Here is a 27,069-nt window from a genome sequence, read left to right on the forward strand (position 1 = left end):
GATTAAGACGCTGCTACTTTTAATTCACACAGTAACGTTAGCTCGTCAGTTAGCTAGCTAAGCTAACACAAATAGCAGGTAACGTTAACTTTAGCATGCTTGGCTAACGTAACGTTAGTTGGCTAAGTTTGTAGTGTCGGTAGTCTCAGAGGATAAAAGACACCGGTGGTAATGTCTCTCAGTGCCGTCCACGGAACACTGTCGAGCCTGAAGCAATGTCAGGCAGACATCGGGACGGGAATGGACATCGTGACAGATGTGGCGATGGACCTGGCGGAGACTCAGGGTAAATATTACAGACACCCTCAGTATGCTTGTCACCATCACTTAACTATCACTCTCTAACGTTACATGGTTTGTTCTTTGTTTCTAACTTAAGGCCACATAATAACTTGGGATAATCCTGGAATTCCTGTTTATGATGCTACTATTGATTTAATACGTTTCTACTTGGGTCTTTTTTTTTCATTTTATGTTGCTTTACAGTATAAAACAGGGGAGTGAAACCTACGGCCCGCGGGCCAGAAGCTGCCCTCCAAAGGGTCATGGCTCACTAGATAATGTTAACTTTACACACCTAATATCCTCCTGAGACCCAAACTTTTGTTTGGTATACATTTTTAATTTCTAAATTAATTTCTAATTTCTAAAAACTAAATATTGACAATGATAATTGAGTCCCAGTGTCCTCAAACCTGACGATAATAAGGTCCTAATATTTTCCAATGAGTACTTCTTAATTAACAGTGTCATAGCTTGTTACTGTTGCTATATTGCCATATCAAACTACAAACATTGTTAATCATAAACAAGTTTCAATCACAAAATGTTATGAGGTTTTGGAGCTTGTCCACTATTGTGTCTGGATCGGCTGCAGACGGACTTGGTAGAGATGGGCGCCATCTTCTTTTTACTTGTATCAGTGTATTGTGCTGTTACTTCCACTAAATGGCACAAAAAAAGTGTCCATGAATGAGGACAACAGGTCTAAGTTAAGCAGAATGAAGCATAGGTCAAGTAAACCCAAATTGTGATGTCCTTATATGAGGACCCAGGGTCTCAGGAGGATGTTGATGCTCTTATGAAAGCTAAGATGTGCCAGGTTTCCAGAGCAAGTTAAACAGTGAGCGACCTGCTTAATATAAAATGCTATAGAGGCTTTCTCCCCCTGACCAAAATACAGTTCTCTGAAAAAAACACTGAGTACTTATTGTGGTCATATTTAAAGATATTGAACATTGTGCAAAATGTTGTAAATCAGCAGCTTTAGTACAAAATAATCTGTTGCTAAGGCACTGCCAACACTTAAAATTTGTAAATGGTTTGTAAGACAGGGGAAACCTGCTTCCTCAATAGCTTCTACTCAAGTTTGGCATGGTGATGCCAGCATTACTTCACAGTGGAAATGTATGGGAAAATGAACATGTAATGACAGTGAGGAGTAGACTGACTGAACATAGAAAAATTGAGACATATTGTTGAAACTGCACCTATTTTTCGAAAGGCATCTCAGACTGTTCATCATCTGTTTTAAAAGGATTGTTCTTTAATTGTGAGTTTTTGTTTTCAGTATGTACGTGTATTTCTTTACATTAACAAAAAGGGGAACATTTGGAGGTGCTGTATTATAGAATGGTTTGACACCCCAGTATAAAAAGTAGCTGAAAAGTAGCTCCACCTTGACCAGTTAATGTTACAACATGGAGCACCACCAGCATTACATGCATCGGTGACCATGAGCCAATAACATGATAATATTATACCTGCACGGGTCATTCTGCATAATGACTGCTTGTACTTTTGTGACTTCTGTTGTTAATACTTCAGTTTTTTAAATAGGAATTAGATTCTGATTGCAAGGCCTTCGTGTAATGGAATGTTTTTTATAGTACTAGCAATGTTATTGCTACATTTACTGAAGTAAATGGTCTGAATACTTTTTCCATCACTGTGCATGCTGTGTCGTTACAGATGAAGAGGTGAACCCAGGCATTAAAGAAATGGAGGCCATGATTCTGGAGTGTGCCAAGCTGGACAGGGAGATTAACTACTTTGTTGATGTTGTGCAACAAGTCACAGCGGAGGTGAGAGCAACCTGGCATGGTCTAATCACATAAGTGGAAAACATCCTTTCCTAAATAAACAGGTCGGCCTCATGATGTATTACTGGGTGAGGGCTGAGATGCACAAAAAGTGCATAAAGACGATTGGTTCTTTGGAAGGTCATGCAGGTGGCCCCTGCTACGGTGTGTACACCAAGATGTTTTTTTAGAGTGGCAAGTCTTAATGTCAAGGTGTTAGTTTTGAATGTCAGAGAAAACACTGCAGTTGACTCTAATTGTAAAGGTCAAGGAAAAAGCCTTACCCACTTCAGTTTCTTCTAGGTTACGTCGCAGCAGCCAGAGGCCATGTTCAGCCTGTCTGCCAAAGTGAAGGAGCAGTTCACAGAGAGAATAGCCAGGCTCTCTGACGCTGAGCTGCAGAATCACCAGAAAGTAGTGGCCTTCAAGGAGAGCATCAAGAGCTCTCTCAACCAAGGTAAGGCCTAGACAGATAGGAGAAATCATCTGAATTTATGCACTGCTTGACTCAATGCCGTGCGCTCAGGAATTTGATAATAGCTATGCTTGCAGCAGGGCTTCTCAGCCAAGGAGAGGGAGAGATCTTTGGATGTGTCCTTTTTCAGGATAATTAGCTTGATTTTAAACACACAACTCCCTTTGTTTACTGTTGAATAATTATGTTTGCCTGTCACCCTGTAGCGGTTATTTTCTGCTTTTTAATTGTTGTCCTTATTACACCCCTTATTAAACGTGGCCACACTCAGACGATGCCATATTTTTAGGTTCTTTGTAGACATCATAAGTGAAATTGCTGCTACAACAGTGTTACTCCCAGTCTGACTCCGACTCCCAAAAGTTGCATTGTGGAAGAAAACATATCATGAGGTGTGAACTAAATTGATAATATGAGATAATTTCATGTAGACGCTACATATTCTGTTGTATTCTGTAAAGCCGTAACCCAGTAATCACCATTACTCTTTACTGAATGAGTGCCAAATATTCCCCTGTTGCTGCTGAGGGATAAACTCACATATTCTACTGAAATTAGAATATGTACCATTGCCTGGAAGAGTTTAAGGATGCATCATGAGTTTTTTTAATACCTTGAGCACAGGATGACTATTACAAAGCTGTAGCTGCACTGGGAGAATTATAAGTAAGCTAAAAAGGGTGGGTGTGTTCGATGTCTGTGTACCTACAGTCAGGTCCATAATTATTTGGACAATGATACAGTTGTCATCATTTTGGCTCTGTACACCACCACAATGGGTTTTAAATGAAACAATGAATACCTGCTTAAAGTGCAGACTCTCAGCTTTCATTTAAGGCTTTTTTCAAAAATGTAGTATGAACCGTGTAGGAATTACAACCATTTCTTCACACAGTCCCCCAACTTTAAGGGCTCATAAGTATTTGGACAAACTAACAAAATCATCAATTAAACAGTCAGTTTTAATACTTGGTTGCAAATCATTTACAGTCAATGACTGCCTGAAGTGTTGGACACATAGGCATCATCAGATGCTGGGTTTCTTCCCTGGTGATGCTCTGCCAGCCCTTTACTGCAGCCGTCTGCACTTCCTGCTTGTGTTTTGGGTGTTTTGCCCTCAGTTTTGGCTTCAGCAAGAGAAACGCATGCTCAGTTGGATTCAGGTCAGATGATATGACTTGGTCATTGCAGAACATTCCACTTCTTTGCCTTAAAAATGTCTTTGGTTGCTTTTGCAGTATGCTTCAGGTCATTGTCCAACTGCACTGTGAAGCATCGTCCAATGAGTTTTGAAGCATTTAGTTGAATCTGAGCAGATAATGTAGCCCCAAACACTTCAGAATTCATCCTGCTGCTCTTGTCAGCAGTCACATCATCAATAAATACAAGAGAACCAGTTCCACTGGCAGCCATACATGGCCATGACATAACAGTACCTCCACCATGCTTCACTGATGAGGTGGTGTGCTTTGGATCATGAGCAGTTCCTTCCCTTCTTCCTTCTCTTGTCTTCCCATCATTCTGGTAGTTGATCTTTGTTTTATCTGTCCATAGTATGCTGTTCCACAACTGTACAGGCTTTTTAGATGGTTTTTGACAAACTCTAATCTGGCCTTCCATTTTTAAGGCTAACCAATGGTTTGCATCTTGTGATAAACCCTCTGTATTTATTCTAGTGAAGTCTTGTCTTGCTGACAAGAGCATCAGGATGAAAGCTGAAGTGTTTGGGGCTACATTATCTGCTCAGATTCAACTAAATGCTTCAAAACTCATTGGACGATGCTTCACAGTGCAGATGGACATTGACCTGAAGCATATTGCAAAAGCAACCAAAGACATTTTTAAGGCAAAGAAGTGGAATGTTCTGCAATGGTCAAGTCATATCATCTGACCGGAATCCAATTGAGCATGCGTTTCTCTTGCTGAAGCCAAAACTGAGGGCAAAACACCCAAAACACAAGCAGGAAGTGCAGACGGCTGCAGTAAAGGGCTGGCAGAGCATCACCAGGGAAGAAACCCAGCATCTGGTGATGTCTGTGTGTCCAACACTTCAGGCAGTCATTGACTGTAAAAGATTTACAACCAAGTATTAAAACTGACTGTTTAATTGATGATTATGTTAGTTTGTCCAAATACTAATGAGCCCTTAAAGTCGGGGGACTGTGTGAAGAAATGGTTGTCATTCCTACACGGTTCATACTACATTTTTGAAAAAAGCCTTAAATGAAAGCTGAGAGTCTGCGCTTTAAGCAGGTATTCATTGTTTCATTTAAAACCCATTGTGGTGGTGTACAGAGCCAAAATGATGACAACTGTATCATTGTCCAAATAATTATGGACCTGACTGTATGTGCACTGGTGAGATTTTTGTGTATGCATGTTCTTAACTGTGCATCTGCTGGTGTAATGTCTTACGGCTGTGTGTGCTTCATAAATGTAAATGGCTGTGTATATTATGCCAATGTAAGACATTATGAATGATGGTAGAATGTGGTAAACTGAATAATTGATGAGGACAGCGTCTTATGTGGGGGTTTTTAGCATTTAATGACACACAGAATTCGCTCTTAAAATCTTTTTTTTTTACCACATAAGTGGGACATGTTGCTGTATTCTATAAATACTAGTCCATACCCATTGAGTACAGCATACCATACCGTGACTTAGTCATACCAAAAACTTGAAAAAAAACCCAAACATTCGGCCACAGGGGGAGCCACAGCGATCGGTCGCATTTTAGCCATTTTTAAGCATTTTTCTGTTGTTATAGCGCCACCCAGTTGCCAATTAGAGTTAAATTTCTCCAGTCACCTTGAGGCGTCCTGTTCTATATATCTACCAAGTTTAGTAAAAATCGATATGGCTGTTAGGCCTAGATAAGAAATTAGCTCTCTAGTGCCCCCATTTTGTTTGATCGGGTCAATAATGGAGGGGTCCCCTCAGATTATGTGTGGTCATATGCCTACAAAGTTGCGTGGTGATTGGTGAAACCCTTGAGATGTTATTTAAGCAATATCATAAAAGGAAATGTTAACAAAAGGTGATGAAATAAATGATTTAAGTATGTTATGTAGCTCCACGAAAAAAAAAACAGTTCCCCCGGTCTGTTGCCAGGCAACGCAGCACACACACCAGGAACTCACAAGCTGCTTTGTATTTACATTGATCTGCAACTGTGTAACTTCGTCCAGTTCGGCTGATGAAACATTGGCAAACCTGGATGTTGGCACGGCCGGATTCAGCTTCCACTCTCCCTCATCCTCATCAGTACCTCATCAGATGATCATTGAGAATTCCTGACCGTGTTCGCTTCATTTTTGCTCCTCTCCAGTTTGTCGAGGTCGGCTGATGTTACACAAACACACCTGGAGGTCTGCACAGAAGAATTCTGGCTTTCCTTTTACTCGTCCTCTCCTGACGACCACTCATAATTTAATTCAAATGTAATTTTGGGGAAAATATCCATCTTCTTGGCGTAACGCTACAGTGTCAGTTTGCGTCAATGTAGCGAGTGTGACAGTTGGTTAATTAACGGTTGTGTTTATATTTATAACACCTGTGAGCGGAGTGATTTTACTGTTACATGTCCCAGTGATGTTATATTCTATATCAGCACTCACGGAATGCCTCCCCTCCAATCAAATTACTCGGTCGGAACTGTTGTATAAACACCTTTGTGTGATGAGCCACGTCCTCCGCAATATTCATTGCCTTATAGAAGCTCAGTTTTAGTAAGTTTTCCAGCTTTTGCCAAGAGGGAACTTTAGATATTGGTCCCTAGATTATATTCACCGAGTTTCATGCAGATCGGTCAAACTTCCTGGGAAGAGATCGATTTGAAGTGTTTTTCAAAAAATTCAAAATGGCGGAAAATCTATATAAGCGGAAGTTATGGGTTCTTGAGGTAAATTTGTTCCTCATGAGGAGAGGCATCTCTGTGCAAAGTTTCATGTCTCTATGACAAACGGGGCATGAGATATGCCCATTTAAAGTTTGCAATTTCAATTGGTTGCTATAGCGCCCCCCTTTGGCCAATTGATGTAATATTGCTTCATTCGCATCCTCCCATGATCCTCTACCACTGTGCCAAATTTCACATGGATTGACCAAGTCAGTGAGGAGAACAACGTGGAACAGACACACAGAGTTTTCGTCATTATATAGTAAGATATAGTAAGATAGTTTCAACCAAGTCCATGTCATTGCCTGTTGGATATTCTCCTGCCATCTTGTCATCCAGTTCATTGTTTATCACTGTAATTATACATTTGAAGCACGTTTGTCTTTTGTTTTGTCAGCCAACCAAGAGTCAGCAGAGCACACAGAGGAGCTCGATGAGGACATCGCTGTTACACAGAGCCAAGTCAACTTCACCTGCCCAGTCACACAGGTAGACCACTCCAGCCTGTTGATGTATTATTTTACAGATTTACATATTCCTGTTGAAAACATCTCCATCTTATAATGACTGTTTCTAATTTCCGATGATTAAATATTAGTTTCAGTATCAGCAAAACATAGAAAACCACCCTGGTTTTATGTTTTAGCAGCTAGACTGTGTTTCTGTTCTGTGTGTTTCATTACATAACACCACTGTGAATTTGTATTCAAGGTGGAAATGGTGAACCCGATGAAGAATAAGAAGTGTAACCACCACTATGATGAAGAAGCCATACTGGGCCTGATGAAAACAAGACACAGCCAGAAAAAGAAATGCCGGTAAGACGCTCTCCCTTGGAGGATGGTTAGAAAGTTGAGTCAGGTTTTGCAGCAGTAAACAACTCGGTGGGCTGGTGTGGTGGGACCAAGCAGTCTGCCTTAATTCACATTTTCTTTATTATACTGCTTTGATGTTGGAATGAAATTAGATGTGGCGGCTCCTTAAGGAACACTGATGAAATCCCAGTCCCGGTCCATGTTGTTGCCAAAGAAACCTGCCTATTGTCTTGGGTCCTGACTGCGGTCACCGTGCACACCTTACATGCACAATTATAGCAACAATACTCAGGAGGGCCTTACTGTGATTAGGTGTATGACTGATGAAACGCTGCTGTGTGGACACACTTTATCCTCATCCTCCCTGAAGTGTCTGTCAGTATTGATGCAGAAATTTTCTTTTAAACGCATGCTTGCCCACGTCTGTGTGAATTTGCTCAATGATATTTGTCTGTTTCGATACCTGTTATACATGTTAACTTTCCCTCTATTTCTCCGTCCTCTAGCTGTCCTGTGGTGGGCTGTGGGAACACAGATGTGAGACAGTCAGATCTGGTTCCTGACCAGATGCTGAGGAGAAAGATCCAGAGCCATAAGAGAAACAGCAACCGGACATAGTACGCCACATTTATATTCATCGTAAAACCTGTGTCTTGGTTATTATTTGTATATTAGGAAAGTAATATTTTGTTAGTATTTTGAAGACAGTTGTTTTTATCAGGACTCAGGTTGTTGAAATTTTTGTTCAAGGAGTTGTACCCCAGAAAAACTCTGCTGCCTGGCTGAATTAGAATTCAGGAAGTGATGACTTATGTTTTATTTCTTAAGATGGAGCATCTTTTGTGTCAACTCCAGTCTTAGTGAATGTAAATAAAAGCTGCAAACCTTTTCATCAATGTACGCTACCAAACTTGTATTTGTAATTGGAAGCATGGGCAGATCATTTTGCAGTTATCTTTACATGCTTTACATGCAGTAAGTTGGCAGAACCACAAGAGAGCAGTGTCTGCATGAGGACACTGGATTTATGTCCAGAAATTAATTTTTCATCTCTGGATTATAAATTCTCAGCTCCAGGTATGATGGGGGATTATTTATTGGTAGAGTTGTGATTCCTACTGGCAACTATAAATCCACGAAGTGCTCATTTTAGTCTTTCTTCAGGTTAGTGAGCATATAAGTACAGCATGTGTACCTTATGTACAATCTGTGAACCGAGATAAACTAATACTGGAAATGTTTAAATCTTAATGGGGCTTGAGATCCTTTAATAAAGACAATCTTTTCTAATTGCAGGTAAATAAAGTAGGAAGCTGAAGATATTAAACAGATTTACTCAAAACACAGTTTTGTGAATGAGCCATAAACAAACCATTCTTAAACATCTGCAGGAATGCACTTAGGCGATTAAATCTCTCCCTTCCTTCCTTCTCTTGCTCCGTGTGAAGGGTCTTTGTTCCAAAGAGAAACAAACAAAGGCTGTGTTGAGATGAAACTAGGTGAAGCTAATCTTTTAATAACCTTGCATCAGGCATTTTCAAAAATCTCTAATTGCTCTTCTCCTCCAAAGAGTGCGTCACACAGCCCTAAGAGCATTTCACCAATGAAGATATTAACTGGCAACAAACGATCTCGGATGTTGACTCATTCATTTCTCCACTCTGCTTCATTTTGAATTGCCATTCTGCAAATCTAATCTTGTTTACTGCACAACATGTGAAGTCACAGGTAATTTCACGACAACAGTTCAATTTGTGGAAAGTGCGCGCAGACAGGCACCGCATTCGCCATGTCACAGGCAAAGCCATTAAGCTGTTTCTTTGGAGGGAGGCAGAGCTGTAAATATCCTCAGAAATTCAATCACAATATTGTACAGACATGCAGTGCTGATGAAAAAAAAAACCCAATCAATTCCCCAAAGATGTTTGCTTTCTTCTGGTTATGTTTGATCTAGAATTCACATTCATCTGTTCAAACGCTCCAAGAAGTAGGTGTAATAGCTGCCTGAGACACACTAAGCCTGAATTTCTGGCTTGTCCAAGGAGGATTTTACCTTTTGGCAGGAAGTGAACATAGTCTCACTTCCTGGCACAGGAGTCCTGGCCGGGGCAGTGCCAGAGCTGGATGGAGAGGGAGGAGAACAGCGAGGCTCAGATCAGACCGGTGCTCCAAATTTCTGGTTTGATCCAGGTGTCATGCTTGTCTCCCACTGCTTTTGGCGGCTAAATCCACACAGTTACACAGATACTCCCATCAAAAAAAGGGAGTCTGGTTCATTGTGCTGCTGACACACTGCCCACACGACCTCCCCCTCTGATGTGAATAAATTCCTTTATTCCGCAGTTAAATTATTTAAAGTGATACCTTTTAAAGAAAGCACTGTCAATAATGCACAACAAACAACTACTATACTTGATGTAACGCTGCTGCTTGCAAGATTATACTGCATTAGGATCCTTGTGTTCAAACTTGGATTATGCCTTTTCACTAATATTTTGACATGTCACAGTAAAAGCACAGGTGTACATAACAAAGTGAATGATGGCTGAATTGAATGGCTGCCTTGGTTTCAGGGTCCTGCAATTGGTCACGCTGGCTCGCTGTCACACTGTCATGACTTACTGGGACATTTGAATAGACAGAGGCATTGTTAATGTTAATTAAACACCTGTGCTTTTCCTGCTACGACAAGTCAACATGTCTGCTGTAAAAAAGCTCTGTTGTAAAGTTTAAAGGGGAACGATGCTCATTTTCAGATTTCATACATGGTATTCCTACGGTGTAAGACGATCCAAAAATATTGGTAAACGTGAATACTCTCTCCCAAAACCAAAATCTTGAGTCGTCAAGTGTAAAGTCTGGAGCTCCTCCATGGACAATGGATTGGGAAAGATGTTACAGATGACAGTGAGAGCACCCAGGGGACTCTTCTGAGTGTGGACTGAATCATCGTGACGTCTTGATAACAGTCACCTCTGGGTACAGAAGTGACTGGCAATTGATATGAAAACTGTAACGTGACCCATATGACGCTTCTGCTGTGCTTTTTATATGTACTGTGTTGCTTTGCTAGTGTCCTTGATTACCCACATCTACTGGGACAGAAGCTAAGCAACAAACTGCTGTGGATGGGGGCTGCAGCAAAGCCTGTGTCCTACCTAAACAACCAATATCAGCTTAATTGTACTATATTTGGAATATCACAGCTGTACCTTACACAGTAACTGATCGAGGCAGTGGTGGACCAGCAACTCCCCTCATCTAGAATGACTTTTTTTGTCAGCGGAGTCTGGTGGCTTTGAGATAACCGCTTCAGTTCACTATCAGCAAGGGCCTTCTGATGGCAAGGTAAAGTGGTGAAAATATTCTAAATATAGAGCACACTTGGGAGTGATTTTAATTTTTTAGGTGGCTAAAAACTTACCACCTGGAGGCAGCGTTTGTTCAGCACTGTTTTATTAAATGTACATGATGGAGGGATTTCCCACCTGGAAGTTATTGTGATTCAGTCTATAAGAGAAAACACTACAATAGGATAAAGCTCCACACAATCTTCCATTCATTGTCTGTGGAGCAGCTCCACACTTTATGCTTGATGACATCACAAGTTTGAGTCTTCTCTGGTTTCTGGCTTTGACAGAGAGTGGCTCATTTTCACAGATACTGATCAAACATTCCTCAGCCATGGAAATAACATGCTGAAATTCTTAATTAAAGTGGTGTTCACCTATAATGTAGGCAAAGTGAATTTCAGGGATACTTCACATCGGTGTTTGGATACCCCCCCCCCCCCCCCCCCCCCGGCATCAGTGATGTGTAGATCTTTATAGTTCAGGAGGTTTGGAGGCAAAATGCCCAAATCCAGTGCAAAGTTAATATTCACAAAAGAACCATATAACTCCATAAAGTAAGTTTGGATTTGATTATATAATGTTACGTCTAGTTGTTTAAGACTACACAACCTCAAGTTCATTGGCACACTTATTGAATAAAAATGCATGCACTCAGTTCTGCGGCACATCTGATTTTATCAAACCAACTTTGGTAGATTAGTTTGCGTTTTAAAGAATGAAGAAAACGTCTTTATGATCCTAATCCTCAAATTACATCACAAGTCCCTCTACATACTTTACATCGACGTAAGAGATTACACTTTATAATCCGATTTCACTAACACCTAATTTCAGCACAGCACTCAACTTTCTGACTATGTAAATAATAAAATATTTAACTGGTGTACTAACTGACCCACTAATTATCCAGGGATGATTACAAAATTGTGTGAAAAAGTTGTCCAAACAGCCTGCATGGATGTCTTTCTCCTCACCCTGCTCCTTTACTGCACAATGTGAAAAGCTGATATTACTTTAAAGCCTTGAAAAAAGTAAGTAAACATAACTAAGTAATCTTGAGTCATGTTTACTTATCTTAAATAATATATACTTTTACAGTGAGTACCTTGTAAGTAAAAATAACTTAATTAGCTACTTATTTTCCTCAAGGCAATCGATTTCCTCATGTTTTCAAAGTGAGATCAATTTGTCAAATTTTAAAGGGTATTAATTTTCTCATCAGCTTGTTTATGGACTCACACCTCTTGTAGAACTGCATGAAAACTTTAATGTTTAAAATATATGGATCATATACTGTATGCTCTATGCTGTATGTGATGGTTTGGGAGTATTCTTCCTCCTGTATTGATCATATATGGACTTCAGTGTGTGTTTAGTGCTGGGACATGGGTGTATCATGAAATTATGTATCCCTGTAACATTTTACATCTTTATATTATGGGCTACAATGGAGAAAAAACTTTTATATATATAATATATTAAACTATATTGGTTAAATTAATGACAGTATTACACTACAGTATTTTACTTTGATTAAATCTTTTAAAATAATTCCATGCAAATTGCAGAAGAAAAATCTCATCTACTTGATAGACTACGTAAACTTGAGACTGAATATGTAAATGAGGCCGAAAAATGCGCACTGTCGCTTTAAATGACAACACCTCCCAACAGTCGCTCGGTCCTGGGTGAGTTTCGCTGCAACAAACACAGAGGTTCATACTACAGACAGCCTGTACAGCACAGGAGACGAAACCAAACCACACAGCCTACCATACAGGAAGCGCAGCCGGCAGCACCGTGTGTAATCCTGTTTGTTTTACCGATGTGACAGGAGTGTGTGAGAGAGGAGCTGCTGCCAGGAGCTGAACTGCAGGTGAGTCCGTGTGTCCGGAGAGTTTAATGTGACCTGAGCTAATGAACAACTGGGAAAGACCAACATGAGAGCACAAGTGTAGGTGTTATCACACAGTACTGATGTGACTTAAAAAGTAAATATAGCTGTGGCTGTTTCGGCGAGTGTGTGGAAAGTGAGCCAACAGGTGTGTCGGGTCACACCTGTTGGGAATGTAAACCACGCACAGTACTTTGACTTGCAGATGGGCTTTTAACGTGTTCTGAGCTCGTTGTTTAAGCTGCTGTCTTGTTTATTTCTCTGCAGGTCGGCGCAGCTGGTGTTCATTTGGAGGATATAGCTATATATACAGACGGACATGGATTATTGGTGTCGGTCCTCACCGCTTTGGATTTAGTTAAAACGCGGCACAGCCCTGCGCCTCTTCCAGCCTGTCCTGCCCGGTGAAGTGAGTGCGCCAAGAACAGGTGGATCCTGTTTCTGTGTTCAGCTTGATCCCCTCCACCCACCTGTCACCTTTATGGGGAACCAGGTGGAGAAACTAACGCATTTAAATTACGCGGAGGTGCCAACATCGGACCCGAATGGGTTCGACCCAGATGACGACGGACCGCGGATCGGCGTCTCTTACATTTTCTCCAACGACGACGATGACGACCAGGACGAGAATTTGGACCGCTTTTCATCTGATAACCACGTGGTGAGCCATGAGGAGAAGCCCTTCGACCCCCAGGACGAGCTGGAGTGCGCGATTTACTACCGAGAGGAGTGCATCTATGAGACCTGCACCGGAGCCGCCACTCACTCTGCGGAAAGTCTCCTGAACAAGTGCAGACCCGGAGACCTGCTGGAGTTTGTGGCCACCGGACAGTATCCTCACTGGGCTGTCTACGTCGGGGACTTTCAGGTGGTGCATTTGCACAGGGCTGAGATAAAGAACAACTTCCTCACCGATGTGAGCCAGGGCAAAAAAGGCAGGATAGTGAACGGCCTCTACAGGTACCGTGCGCTCCCGCCGGAGGTGATTGTGCGCAACGCCCTGGACCATGTCGGGTCGCGAGACAGAGAGCTGTACTGGAGAAACTCTGAGTGCTTCGCCGCCTGGTGCCGCTTTGGCAAACGGGAGTTTAAAATCGGAGGGGAGATAAGGATAGGTAAGCAGCCGTACAGGTTAAAATTACTCTTTTCCGAGAAGAAGAATCACGTCCTGGAGTTTCAGAGCCTGGAGGACGTGATCATGGAAAAGAGGAGGAACGATCAGATTGGCAAAGATGCTGTGATGCAAGAGCTGGCCAACCACTTGAACACAACACATGAAATTAAAGAGGAGCGTTTTGTCAACTGAGAGTGGATGCTCTGGTGACCTTTAGGTTAAAAAAAGTTCAGTGGATATTGCACACTTTTCATGCTGAAGAAAGCATGTGTGTTGTTGAGGGAGCTTTTATCCCAACAGTCAACCAATAAGAGCTTTGTGCGTGAGCTTCGGGTGTATGTGGCACACTGCAAACGAATGTGCATCTTCAGAGGAGGGGGGTCAAAGTTCATTATTTGTTTTCCTCTCAAAGTGAGAGCAAAAGCCCTGACATCTGGGCTGCACATTCTCAAGTGCATTAGCAAAGCTGATCACGAGGGTCAAAACAAACTTCCCACCAGCTGTTTTGCACTGGAAACAAGTGATAATTGCACACTGGTAAACGTCCTCCCTCCTTTAAAGATTTTTACAACCCAAGATTAAGTGACTTTTCATGATGGATACATTTGCATCGGAGCTGCACCTGCACTCTAATCATTTGGGGATGAAGTCAGAATTTAATTACCCATAATTATCTTTCTAATCCAACGAATCTTTGCACAGAGGAGCAAAACCTCTCCAATGTACTTGTACCTGACGAGAGTGCTGAAAGCGCTTGGTCCTGTCCCACTCAGGTGTTGGTGATCAATACAGATTGGACGAAAGACTTGCTTTTGTTATTGTGTGTCGACCTCGAGGATTCCCTTCTGTCGCTTTATGTCCAATCATCACACAGCTTTACCCACTCTTTGACTACTTTGTGTAACTGTGCACTTTTACTGATTCACCTGTTCCCACAGTTTATTTTTGGAGAAAAAAATCTTTGTATGAAGGAAAATGGAAATAAATATATATTTGAACAGTTAAGTTTTTTCTTTTTTTTTTTTTATTGAAGACTTACAGCTGACCTTTAAATGATTTACAGCAACACTGATACAATGCTAATCAGTAATTTCAAACCATGAATCTTGGGGGAGGGGGGGAGTGGCTGCTCTGTATTCTAACCAAACCTGCATCCTAAACAGCAGCATTGTTGAGCACATCACAATCCCAGTTCACACCCCAGAGGAGCCACAGCTCTACCTGTTCTACCAGTAAGATCCCTGCTTTCTGTTTGTTGTTGTGGGGTGAAGAGTGTTGGCTGCCCCACAGTTAAAGCAGTTAATGCTGCCAGTTCTGATCAAAATATTTGCCTCAGAGCAGCAGCAGCTCCCTGAAAAGACTTGAACATCAGCTCTGTTAGCTCGTGTTAAGTGGTGTTCCAACTGTGCTGGACATTTTGCTTTGTTTACACCTCTGCTGACTGAAGATAAGTCATTTTTGAAAGTTTAGCTGCAGGCTAAGAATGTTCCTCACCCATATTTGGCTTTCCTTCCTTCTGCTGGAATTACAGCATTAAATTAAATTTCGGTCAAAGGTGCAGTTTTGCTTGTCGACACCCACAAATAGACTTTATTCTCACTCAGCCAAATCACATTAGCATTTAGTATCTATAAAATATACAGTATAAATTGATCTAATCTGATAAGATAAATTGTGGTAGAGAGACAGGCATTAAAGACAGATTACATGTCAGATTACAGCAGGAAGTAGATGCAAAATTGAGATACCTGTGATATTTTAAATGCCAATGTCTCACCAATGTCAAACAACAAATGCCTGTGAAACACTCTACAGTGTGTTCACAAACAGAGGCTGCAACGGAAATTACAGCAGGCACTGAGGTTGTTTTGAACTCTGAGAACATCATGTTTTTTTTTCTTTTGTTTTCTCTTCCAGAGGAAGCTTGATGACTCCCTCATAGCCAGTCAGTAGATGAGTTACTTTGCCTGTTTGCTTTCCTCTGTTAATATTTGCATGGAGATAATACTGTCATCTTTTTGCTGCAGGTAAGGTCCCACTGGACCCAAAGCAGGATCATCATCAGTACTAGTCACAAATAGGAAAGCTGCCGGACACATTAGCATTTCCTCAATCCTCTGTGGTCCACCGCCGTGATGAAATCTAAATTGTGTGCGAGTGTGTATGTGATGCATATTTATGATGATCAGTCACATTTTTTAGCACCAACAGAATGCAAGCAGCATTGGCTAGAGTACACAATGTTAAAGCAGCTGCCAGTAGAGCTGCGTAATAGTGGAAAATTAACTAACATTTGTCATCCTGTGTTGCAAAGCTGAAATGGAGTTATACTTGCATCATATTTTACATTCAATTTAATTTTCACTCCATAAATTTGCAGGGTTTCCGTGGTCTCTGCATGTATGTATAATGTAGCATGAGCTACCATAAAATCTGCTGCATAATAAACACTCAGCTTTAAAAAAATAGCCATCAAGCAGTTAGAGTTAATATAAATCTGAGTTTTACTGTGCAGCTTGTTTGTTAGTGAAATCTTTAAAGTTGCCCTGTGGAGCTCTCTTGTAAACAAAGTTTCAAGGTCAAAGTCAAGCATACATGTTGAATTTTTTTCTTCTTCATGAAAACATTTATTCAAAACATTTGGAAAACGGTTTTGATATTTAAAATTAAGCATTGTTCACATGCAGCCCAATCACCAAAAGAAAATGTTGGCATTGTACATTTGTATGTTTCACATGTATCATTATCAGTGTCTCTAAAGTGACACCCACCGAGCTGCAGATCACTGTTTGAGAGCAACAAATAACAAAACTAGTTGTTTTTTAGCATGTCATCAGGTGGCTATTTAGCCACCAAATATTGCTGTTTTTGTAGTAACACTTCACTGTTTTTCCACCATGAATAGAGCCATGAAAGACATCACCCCATTTCTAGCTTGGATAGTGCCACAAAAAAACAGAAAAACATCTACTTCTCTAGCTATGATTGTGCCACCAGAGCTGTTTCTTTTAAGTAAAAACATGATCTTTTCATAAGTGTGACCAAATGGTCTTTGCCTGAACCTAACTACACTTTAACCACAGTGTTGTTGTAAAGTTTCAACATGTCCGTTTCATAATTTGTAAAATGTAACATAGCTGTGGCTTGCAAAAATTTATCATGCCTACATTTTTTTTCTGCCGACTGGGTTGTCACATCCATGTTTGCTAGATTAAAGTCATCTTCTTCACTGCTTTTACTTACGCATTGCTACACCTCTTTGCATGTTATCACATCAACTGTTGATGAGTAGAGTAGTGTGAAATTAGCCAAACAAAATGGGGACCCACTCATAAAAACATTGCTCCATCATGTTCCTAGGGGTAAAAACTCCACATGGTGTCTTTAATTCAGCTTGTCTACACATAAATTGTTCACATTCAGTCCAATAGTCCAGGAAAGCTGAGCCAGAGCATCTCGATTAAACTCTAATGACTTCAGAAAAAAAGGCCCCCAGTGTGATCTGTACCCAAACTAGATTAGATGCAACTTGTGTGAGAGTGGGAGCCATCTTTTTTACCACGACAGAAAATGTGTGAAACCATTGGAAATTTGGATTTGACATATTGGCTCATCCATGTCAGGCTTTTGGCCAGCGAGTCTGTCGTGTTTCCTTTGGAGGACTGGAGGAAAGCCCACACCCTTCAGGCTAAACTGGCAACGTGATACAAGTTGGGGACGAGCCAGAGCTCAAATCAAACCTACCCTTGTTTACAAAATGTCATTATCTACAAAAACTTCTTCCCCACACGCAAACATGTCTGAACTTTAGACGAGTGTGCTTATGAGGAGATTCTATCTGACAGGCCTACAGGAAGTGGGGGTGTATTTTAGACGTGGCCTGAAGCCACTGAGAGATTGTAATCCATGTGAGACAAACACCGTGTAGCTTAAAAATGGATAGTTTGAGGACATTTGACAATTTCAGGTTATGTGCTCGACTATTTGGAATACATATATATATATATAAATCTCCTCAGGGATTTTAGTAGATTGCCAGTTTTATGCCACTTCTGCTGCTCAGACAGCATCTATGCACTGCTGAGGTTTATGCCAATAGATAGGATTCCTCTTTAAGAAACAAAAAATGGGATTTATGAATGGCTGTTGGGAAAGAGAGTGTGCTTGTAAGATAAGATAGTAAAACAGATTGCTAAGATTACACCAGCCTTTGATTAGCTGTACCATGTTGAATGTTTCAATTATTTTTTTATTCCAAATTTTGCCAGCACTGATGGGGTGTCTGATACTCTATGATAACCAGGCCACTGTGTGGTCATGTTAATTCTAAAAATAATAATTTGTTTCCTCACCTAAAAAAAAAACATTTCCTGTTGACATGAGCAGAGTGCTGCGGGGTTTTTGTTTGTCACAGCCCACTCACCTGAATCATGTTTATGCTTGTGTTTGAAGAGACAGTTCCATTTCCTGTGAATTAGCGAGTATAATGAAACTCCAAATTTAACTACACTGCATTCATTACCACTTATCGATCCACAGTGCTGCAGCTCACACTACTTTTTTTTTTATTTCACTGTAAACTTTACTTCCATCACCATCTATCTGCATGTGGAGGGTTAATAATTTATATAAGACTCATCAGTTTGACTTGGACCGAACTGTGTTTACTGTTCATTTCAGACTGTGATTCTTTCTTGTCCCAGCGTCGGATGACCGTTTGTTTTTTCAGCCACACAATGGCAAAGTCCATTCCCCCTCCAGTTCCACAGAGGGTAGCTCTTCTTTTTCAAAGCAACTTTCCCATAGCCTAGTTTTACACTGTTTGTGCTTCACCTGCTACTTTTTAACAGCACAATTGAATTTTAGTTTGTATGCTACCACACATACAGGCGCGCAAACCAATGTTCCTTTCCTTCCTTTGTGGTTTCTCTCACACTCCTTGACAAATGTGGTTTCGTAGGACCGGCTGTGAAGGTAAAGCCTCTGTTAACAGCTATAGCACAAGGGAATTGCTGAGCTTAGAAATGATCAGTTTAAAGGTGGTTCAAAGGAAATAACATGGAAACAAGAATACCAATGTAGCAGAATCAGGCTGGGTGAAGATACAAGACATCATGTGTAAGGACAACTTTGTAAGATGATGTGAGAATATCTTTGATTTGATTGTCCTGACTAGAGGAAGTGCATAAATTCTTAGAAAACAGGGGCTGATGAGGAGCTCATCAGAATGGAATCAGGCTCTATTCTAGTTTGAGCTGTCGCGTCCGGTCAGCCGGGGCTGTCTGGTTTACATAAGCAGAGCCAGACAACAAGAAAGGGCCCGAGGAAAGCTTCAATAAACTGACCCTGTTTCTCTGGATGGTGACGGATGAATGAACGAATAAAAGAAAGGCAGAGAGGAATAGAGGGATGGGAGGCTTGAGTTATGACCTGAGAGAGCGAAAGAGAGAGGGAACACAGAAATCACAGTGGTTATTAAAACCTTATACTTGAGCTGAGATGTGACTGAGGATTGTTGCCTTTGAGCACTCTGACCTGTTTGTCACTTCAATTATTTATGGCAGGCTGATTCAATAGCTATCAACATTCATCTTAACCCAAGTCATCACAAAGAGTCCTGCCCTGTATCTTCAGCTGTACAGGCTAACAATGTGCAGGTTAGCAAAAAATACAATTTGAGTTAGTCCAATTATGTCAATTTTAAAAACCTTTTTCAATTTTACCCACTCAGTTTTTCTTTGTTCTGTCCTGCCTTAGTATTTGGCTGCTTCACAGAGAATTTAGCTTGTGCCATATTAAAATCTATATATCTAAAGATTAAAGGAAAGACTTATATCCCATATAGCCCAAATAATACGTAGGGGAGACCAGGGTTGGTTGGCTACAGGGGTAAGCTGGTAAACAGCTATTTTCCGTTTCATTTGGATGTTACAGAAACAAAAATGCGACATCTGAAAGCCACCAACTTGTTTTACCAAAGGTAATATTTCAGTTTTATAGTTTAAAGTTAAAAAAGCGGTGTGTAGACTAAACGTTTTATAAAACTTTGTTAGATAGAGATATTGGAGATGTCTGTCTTCCAGCTACTAGGCACAGGAAACAACTACATTTTGATATGAGATTTGAAAGTCTGTAATGAGCGATGGTAGCCTGCTCATAGAATTTTATTACAAAGTTGGGTCAAATGTGAGCTGGAATCGATACATGTGCCAATCAACTGTAAAATTAAGTGCTTTAACTGTATTTAAAGAGATTCAAACTAGTTTAAATACAATGTTTATATCATTAGTTAACTATTATTATTTTGAATGGCCATTGCCAAAAGTAATTAGGTATGCCTACTGATGATTTGCTTGTATTTGGTTTTAAAAAATGGGCAAATATTCTACAAAATATTCATGTTTTGTGGTTCTTGTTTGAGTTAAATGTTTAACTGGTTCCATTGGTTGCTTTATTTTTTTTTATTTTTGTAGTTATAGCATTTAATTGTGCCAAATAACCCCATGACGTGGGCCAGCTCACCCCTTTATGGGGCTGGTTGGCACAAATGTACAACATCACTTTAATCGCAAATCATCTTATTTAAAAAAACATTTGTTGACATTAAAACATATTTATTTATAGTTGAGATTTTAACCTTTCATTTGCTGCTGGTTGAAATAGAATAGCATCAATTATGCCAGTGACAAGTGTCCCAACCAACTAAGTCTCCCGTATGTACTTTATAATCCCTAAATTGCTAGTGTTTTAGCCTCACAAAAACATGAGTAAAGGAGAGACAGAGTTTTGGAAAAGTGTCAGTTTTGTGTTGGGAGTGGGCTTCACCTGGCAGCAAGAGTCATAATCCCCTGACAGTCTCTTTTTTTGGCAATTAATGGAGCCTACCCTCACAGCTGTCTTTTCAAAACTTCCTCTCAGATCCCAGGGAATCAAATTAGTGCGTATCAACATTCTTGTTCAGTTTAATTGTCAGGGACGGAGCTGTGGTTTCTTATGCCCTTCACCAGAAAAAAAAGTTAACCCATCAGCATGTACCTTTCTTCCTTCCCTCTTGCCTCACTCTTTCCTTCTTTGCTTCCCTCTGCTATTCATTTCTTGAGTAGTTTCAGTTGACTCACGATGATGTTTAATGACTCAGACTTTTTCCACATCTGCGTTTTGTGCTAACTATCCCTCATTCTTTTTAATGACTTGCAGATTTTAGATAACTGCAGGTGGTTTAGAGATGGGGCTGTCCCTCCTCCACACCACACAGAAAAAGAAGCAGCGGTCATGATCATTATCAAATGTCTGGAGGGGTAGACAAGCAGGCTTGTTCGACAATAACCTTAAAAGAACAGTCTGGTACTTTGGGAAACACACTTATTTCCTTTTTTTGCAGAGAGTCAGACGAGGAGATCAGATCACCACCATTCTCAGGTCTGTATAGGAAAGTTAGCCTAGCATAAGCCCCTTTCACACATGCACTGCAACGCTGAACTTTTCACAACGTTACCCACAGGAGCTGTATGTGAGATCCCAAATGTCTGACTCAGTTGCATTGGACATTAAACTGACTATTCTGCCAGCTCCCTAAGTGTGTGTAAAGTCAGATTGAGCCCATGTGTGAATAGAGCAGGTAACTGTCTGCAGAATTCACAGCAAATGTCTGGCTCGTGCAAAACTGGAAGTAAACAAACAATGACAATGAAAAGGGTCATTTACACAAAGACAGCGACTATAATGTCTAACTGGAGAGATCAATCAATCAATCAATCAATCAATTTTATTTATAAAGGCCAATATCACAAATCACAATTTGCCTCACAGGGCTTTACAGCGTACGACATCCCTCTGTCCTTATGACCCTCGCAGCGGATAAGGAAAAACTCCCCAAAAAAACCCTTTAACGGGGAAAAAAAACGGTAGAAACCTCAGGAAGAGCAACTGAGGAGGGATCCCTCTTCCAGGACGGACAGACGTGCAATAGATGTCGTACAGAACGGATCAGCATAATAAATTAACAGTAATCCGTATGACACAATGAGACAGAGAGAGAGACAGAGAGAGAGATGCAGGTAATAACAGTAGCTTACAACAACATTATTGAAAGTAATAATATTATAGTTATAGTTCTGGCTACTGTGGTACAATATGTTGAAAGTATGTATATCTGGCAGTATACATGTGTGACAATAGTCATATGTGTATAATAACAGTAGAAGTATGACTAATGACTAATGATGGCAGCAGCAGCAGGAGGCATCTGGCAGGACCACGGCAGCAGCACAACCACACACGTCACGCTGTCCAGGCACCGCTGCGATATGAGTTAACCTGAGAGACAGTGGAGCACAAAGGCTCCGGAGAAGAAGCCGAGTTAGTGACATCCAGAATGGCCGAGTTAGCAAGATGCAGTAATAGAATACGAGAGAGAGAGAGAGAGAAGGAGAGAAGGTGCCCGGTGTATTATAGGGGGGTCCTCCGGCAGACTAGGCCTAAGTCAGCCTAACTAGGGGCTGGTACAGGGCAAGCCTGAGCCAGCCCTAACTAGCTTATAAGCTTATAAGCCTAACTAATAAGCTTTATGAAAGAGGAAAGTCTTAAGTCTAGTCTTAAATGTGGAGACGGTGTCTGCCTCCCGGACCGTAACAGGAAGATGATTCCACAGGAGAGGAGCCTGATAGCTGAAGGCTCTAGCTCCTGATCTACTTTTGGAGACTTTAGGGACCACGAGTAACCTTGCGTTCTCAGAGCGCAGTGTTCTGGTGGGATAATATGGCACTATGAGCTCACTAAGATATGATGGAGCTTGACCATTTAGAGCTTTATACGTTAACAGTAGGATTTTAAATTCAATTCTGGATTTTACAGGGAGCCAGTGCAGAGAAGCTAAAACAGGAGAAATATGACCTTGTTTCTTAGTTCCTGTTAGTACACATGCTGCTGCATTCTGAATTAGCTGGAGAGTTTTTAAGGACTTACTAGAGCTACCTGATAATAGAGAGTTACAGTAATCCAGCCTAGAGGTAACAAAAGCGTGGACCAATTTTTCTGCATCTTTTCAGGTCAGGATAGGCCTAATTTTCGCAATATTACACAGATGAAAAAATGCAGTCCATGAGGTTTGTTTTAAATGAGAATTAAAAGACAAATCTTGATCAAATATTACTCCGAGGTTTCTTACAGTAGTGCTAGAGGCCAGAGCAATGCCATCTAGAGAAACTATGTCATCAGATAAAGAGTCTCTGAGTTGTTTGGGGCCAAGAACAATAACTTCAGTTTTGTCTGAATCAGGAACATCAGGAAATTGGTGCTCATCCAAGTTTTTATGTCTTTAAGGCAGTTATGGAGTTTAGTTAATTGATTACTTTCTTCTGGCTTCATCGATAAATACAACTGAGTATCATCCGCATAACAGTGGAAATTTATAGAGTGATTTCTAATGATGTTACCTAAAGGAAGCATATATAGAGTAAATAGGATTGGTCCGAGCACAGAACCTTGCGGAACTCCAAAACAAACTTTGGTATGTAAGGATGATTCATTATGAACGTCAACAAACTGAAAACGATCAGATAAATAAGATTTAAACCAGCTTAGTGCAGAACCTTTTAGGCCAATTAAGTGATCCAGTCTCTGCAGTAGAATTTGATGGTCAATTGTGTCAAACGCCGCACTAAGATCTAATAAAACAAGTACAGAGACAAGTCCTTTGTCTGAAGCAATCAGAAGGTCATTTGTAATTTTAACTAGTGCTGTCTCAGTGCTATGATGCACTCTAAATCCTGACTGAAATTCCTCAAATAAATTATTATCATGGAGAAAATCACACAGCTGGTCTGCGACTACTTTCTCAAGGATCTTTGACATAAAGGGAAGATTAGATATTGGTCTATAGTTGGCTAACACCTCTGGATCCAGGTTGGGCTTTTTTAGTAGAGGTTTAATTACAGCTACCTTAAAAGACTGTGGTACATATCCTGTTAATAAGGATATATTGATCATATCTAATATATGAGTGTTAACTAAAGGAAAGACCTCCTTAAGTAGCCTAGTTGGGATGGGGTCTAAGAGACACGTTGATGATTTAGATGAAGAAATCACTGCTGTCAATTCTTGAAGAGAAATTGGGGAGAAGCAATCTAAATATATATTAGGTCTTACAGCTGTGTTTGAGGTTAGATAGGTACTATCTGAGGACAGGAGGTCATGAATTTTGCCTCTAATAGTTAGAATTTTGTCATTAAAAAAGCTCATAAAATCATTACTGCTAAGGGCTAAAGGAACACAAGGCTCAATAGAGCTTTGACTCTCAGTCAGCCTGGCTACAGTGCTGAAAAGAAACCTGGGGTTGTTCTTGTTTTCTTCTATTAATGCTGAGTAATAGTTTGCTCTGGCATTGCGGAGGCCCCTCTTATAAGTTTTGAGATTGTCTGTCCAGATTAAACGAGATTCTTCCAGTTTGGTCAATCGCCAATACCTTTCAAATTTTCGCGATATTTTTTTTAACTTACAGGTTTGAGAGTTATACCAAGGAGCGAACTTTCTTTGCTTTTTTAACTTCTTTTTAAGAGGAGCTACAGAGTCAAGTGTTGTTCGCAGCGAGCCTACGGCGTTGTTGACAAAATGATCAAAGTCGGTACAGGAAACCTCTGTTACTGAGGGACTTGGTATTGAATTTAACGACGGAGTAATCTTTTCCTTAAATTTTGCGACAGCACTATCTGATAAACATCTAGTATAGTAACTGTTGCTGAGTGGCGTGTAATCGGGTAAAAAGAAATCAAAAGTAATCAGATAATGATCCGATAGCAAGGGATTCTGTGGAAAGACTTTTAGGTTATCAATTTCAATTCCATACGTCAGAACTAGATCGAGGGTATGGTTAAAACAATGAGTGGGTTCATGTACACCCTGACTGAAGCCAGTGGAGTCTAATAATGAGATAAACGCGGTAGCCAGGGAGTCATTATCAACGTCGACATGAATGTTAAAATCGCCTACAATAATAACTTTATCTGATTTAAGAACTAAGCTGGATAAAAACTCTGAGAATTCAGATACAAATTCAGAATACGGGCCAGGAGCACTGTACACTATAACAAATAAAAGTGGCTGCGAGGTTTTCCAGGTCGGATGTAAAAGACTAAGAACGAGGCTTTCAAATGAATTATAATCTAGTTTAGGTTTAGGGCTGATTAACAGACTAGAGTTAAAAGTGGCTGCAACTCCCCCTCCTCGGCCGCTGCCTCGAGGAATGTGGGTATTATTATGACTGGGAGGAGTGGATTCATTGAGACTGACATATTCATCTTGACACAGCAAGGTTTCTGTGAGACTGAGTAAATCAATATGATTATCTGATATTAATTCATTTACTAATACTGCTTTAGACGATAGAGACCTGATATTTAACAGTCCGCATTTAATTCTCCTGTTTTGTCCTTCTGTCACAGAAGAGGTTTTAATTTTTATAAGGTTTTTATGCACAACTCCTCTTTGTTTAATTTTAGATTTAAATAATTTAGGTGGTCAGGGGACAGACACCGTTTGTATAAAACTATGAAAACTATGGCTGGGTAACTGAACTAGAAGCTCAGAGAGGCGTATAGGACTGCGTCTCCGAGTCCTGGTCTCAACTCTGGGTTGTCAGGGATTTGATTTACTAATAAAGAGATGAGGAGATTGGGGAACTTCTGTCTGTAAGGGCTGTCACCAGAATCATCAGAAAGATTCAAGGAATGGCAAAAGACTATTTATGATCAAATTATGAACTGGCTACGTGACCGCGGTGTAATATGTCATGTCCTGCTTCCTGCATCCTCTACGCAGGCAGCAGCCCTTGCTTAAACCAGAGTATTTACAGTAGGTGAGGAAATTCTTTCATAGACAGTCTCCTGTGCTACATGTGTGAAAGAGGAAACTCTGAACAATGTCTGGTTCTCCAGATATTGTCTGCAGTTTATATGAGAAAATGGCCATAAAGACAGGAAACATAGAAACACTAAGCATGGCTCTGTCCCAAGGTAAAAACACATTATCTCTTGTTTGTTTAATCAGCACCAAAACAGAAATGTAAAAATGACAGTTTGTGGTTTAACGGTGAGTTTGGTGCTGGACTATTTCTTGGCCAAGTGCAATGGCTGGTAACCAGTGCTTAATTTGTAAAATTATAAGTAAGGGAACACTTTGGGCCTCTGAGAGAGCAGTGGAGTGGGGGAACAATTTTTTAATCGGCACCCAAGCCACCTCACTGCGCAACTCCGAATGGAATGGTTGTGACATCTAGTGTTGTCACGGTACCAAAATTGGGACCCACGGTACAATACCAGTGAAAGTATCATGGTTCTGAGTAGTATCACGATACCACAGCAAAAATTAGGCAGATATGCCTTTTGTCATTTATAAAAAGATAAATCACTTTTCTATAATACATCAATGATATTTCAATGGAATAAATTGTTTATTGACTTATTCATACTTCAAAAACAGCATAAATAAGTGATTAACATAGGGGGGATTGAAATAAAATAAAAAAATAAAATATATATCAACCAGCCCCCCTCCTCCCCTGACAAGTAAAGAACAGTCCCTTCATAAGTAAAGAACAGTCCCTAAAGTGCGGTGAGGTTTGTGGACCGTTACCTGCCACAAAGAGAAATTTGAACGGCTGTCTGGAAAACAAACCACTACAGCAGCATATTGAGTGCCAGGTGGCCAGCACGCGCCGTTATTGACCAGCGTGCGCCATTATTGGACGGCGCATGGACACTCCTGGACCTTCCCTCTTGCGATTGGACTTTGACTATCATATGTAGCCTACTGTGGAGTTTTAGTTCCGCGGTCTACCATTACCAGTATACCCTGCAACACTAGTGACATCAGCCAATACTGTATGTAGTTTTTAGATGCGAAAAGTTCTAGACCCATGCAAATTAGTTCCGGAACGCACCAGCGCCTTTTCTGAAAAGATCCTGGTATGCGTTCCAGTACGTTCCGGCTCAAATTAAGTGCTGCTGGTAACTTCATGATGACAACAAGACCACTCGTGTCTGTACACTAATTATGAAGCATGAGCCAGAATGGCAATTAGCTTAGCTTAGCATAAAAACTGTGCACTTTAGAGGTGCTGTTAGGCTGTTTTGTTAACTGCAGACACTGCTAAGCTAACCGGCAACTGGCTGTATTTGAAAATTTATCAGACAAGAGTGGTGTCATCTTTTTATCTTACTCACAGCAAGAAAGCAAAGAGTCATATTTTTTAATATGTTGAACTTCTCCTTTAAAACAGGCTGAACAAACCACAAATATTTCTCAAGATTTTCTCCAATGATGAGGTGAACCGACGATGACTAGTTTTGACCAGACACATTATCTATAAATACCGTTTTAAACCTTCATCCTAACCTGTACCTATCTGTTATCTAAACATTTCTGTATGATGTCTCTTGACT

At 40.5% G+C, this 27,069-nt stretch overlaps 2 protein-coding genes across 3 annotated transcripts; both read left to right on the plus strand.

The window, feature by feature from the left end:
* The first annotated feature begins 32 nt into the window (after positions 1-32).
* On the plus strand, positions 33-7,892 carry nsmce2 (NSE2 SUMO ligase component of SMC5/6 complex). Its single transcript, XM_033640149.2, has 6 exons — positions 33-286; positions 1,972-2,084; positions 2,385-2,538; positions 6,855-6,946; positions 7,169-7,275; positions 7,779-7,892. Exons 1-6 carry the CDS (start codon positions 172-174, stop codon positions 7,888-7,890), a joined length of 693 nt encoding a protein of 230 aa, XP_033496040.1. The 5' UTR covers positions 33-171; the 3' UTR covers positions 7,891-7,892.
* A 4,433-nt stretch (positions 7,893-12,325) lies between these two features.
* Positions 12,326-14,638, plus strand: lratd2b (LRAT domain containing 2b). Of its 2 annotated transcripts, none has more exons than XM_078171926.1 (2): positions 12,326-12,579; positions 12,787-14,638. In XM_078171926.1, the coding sequence occupies exon 2, from the start codon at positions 13,001-13,003 to the stop codon at positions 13,823-13,825; it is 825 nt and encodes a 274-aa protein (XP_078028052.1). In that variant the 5' UTR covers positions 12,326-12,579; positions 12,787-13,000; the 3' UTR covers positions 13,826-14,638. The 2 variants fall into 2 exon arrangements, with proteins under 2 accessions (XP_078028052.1, XP_033495838.1); XM_033639947.2 differs by having other exon boundaries at positions 12,326-12,501.
* Positions 14,639-27,069: the final 12,431 nt, after the last annotated feature.

This window comes from Epinephelus lanceolatus, chromosome 10 (assembly GCF_041903045.1).
Source record: "Epinephelus lanceolatus isolate andai-2023 chromosome 10, ASM4190304v1, whole genome shotgun sequence".
Taxonomy (NCBI): domain Eukaryota; kingdom Metazoa; phylum Chordata; class Actinopteri; order Perciformes; family Serranidae; genus Epinephelus; species Epinephelus lanceolatus.

What these genes read in the sequence shown, in the direction of transcription:
- lratd2b (XM_078171926.1), top strand. Translation starts at nt 13,001, where the DNA reads ATGGGGAACCAGGTGGAGAAACTAACGCATTTAAATTACGCGGAGGTG.
- nsmce2 (XM_033640149.2), top strand. Translation starts at nt 172, where the DNA reads ATGTCTCTCAGTGCCGTCCACGGAACACTGTCGAGCCTGAAGCAATGT. An exon ending in TGCAACAAGTCACAGCGGAG is followed by an intron (nt 2,085 to 2,384) that starts GTGAGAGCAACC and finishes AGTTTCTTCTAG; the next exon opens with GTTACGTCGCAGCAGCCAGA. An exon ending in TCACCTGCCCAGTCACACAG is followed by an intron (nt 6,947 to 7,168) that starts GTAGACCACTCC and finishes TTTGTATTCAAG; the next exon opens with GTGGAAATGGTGAACCCGAT.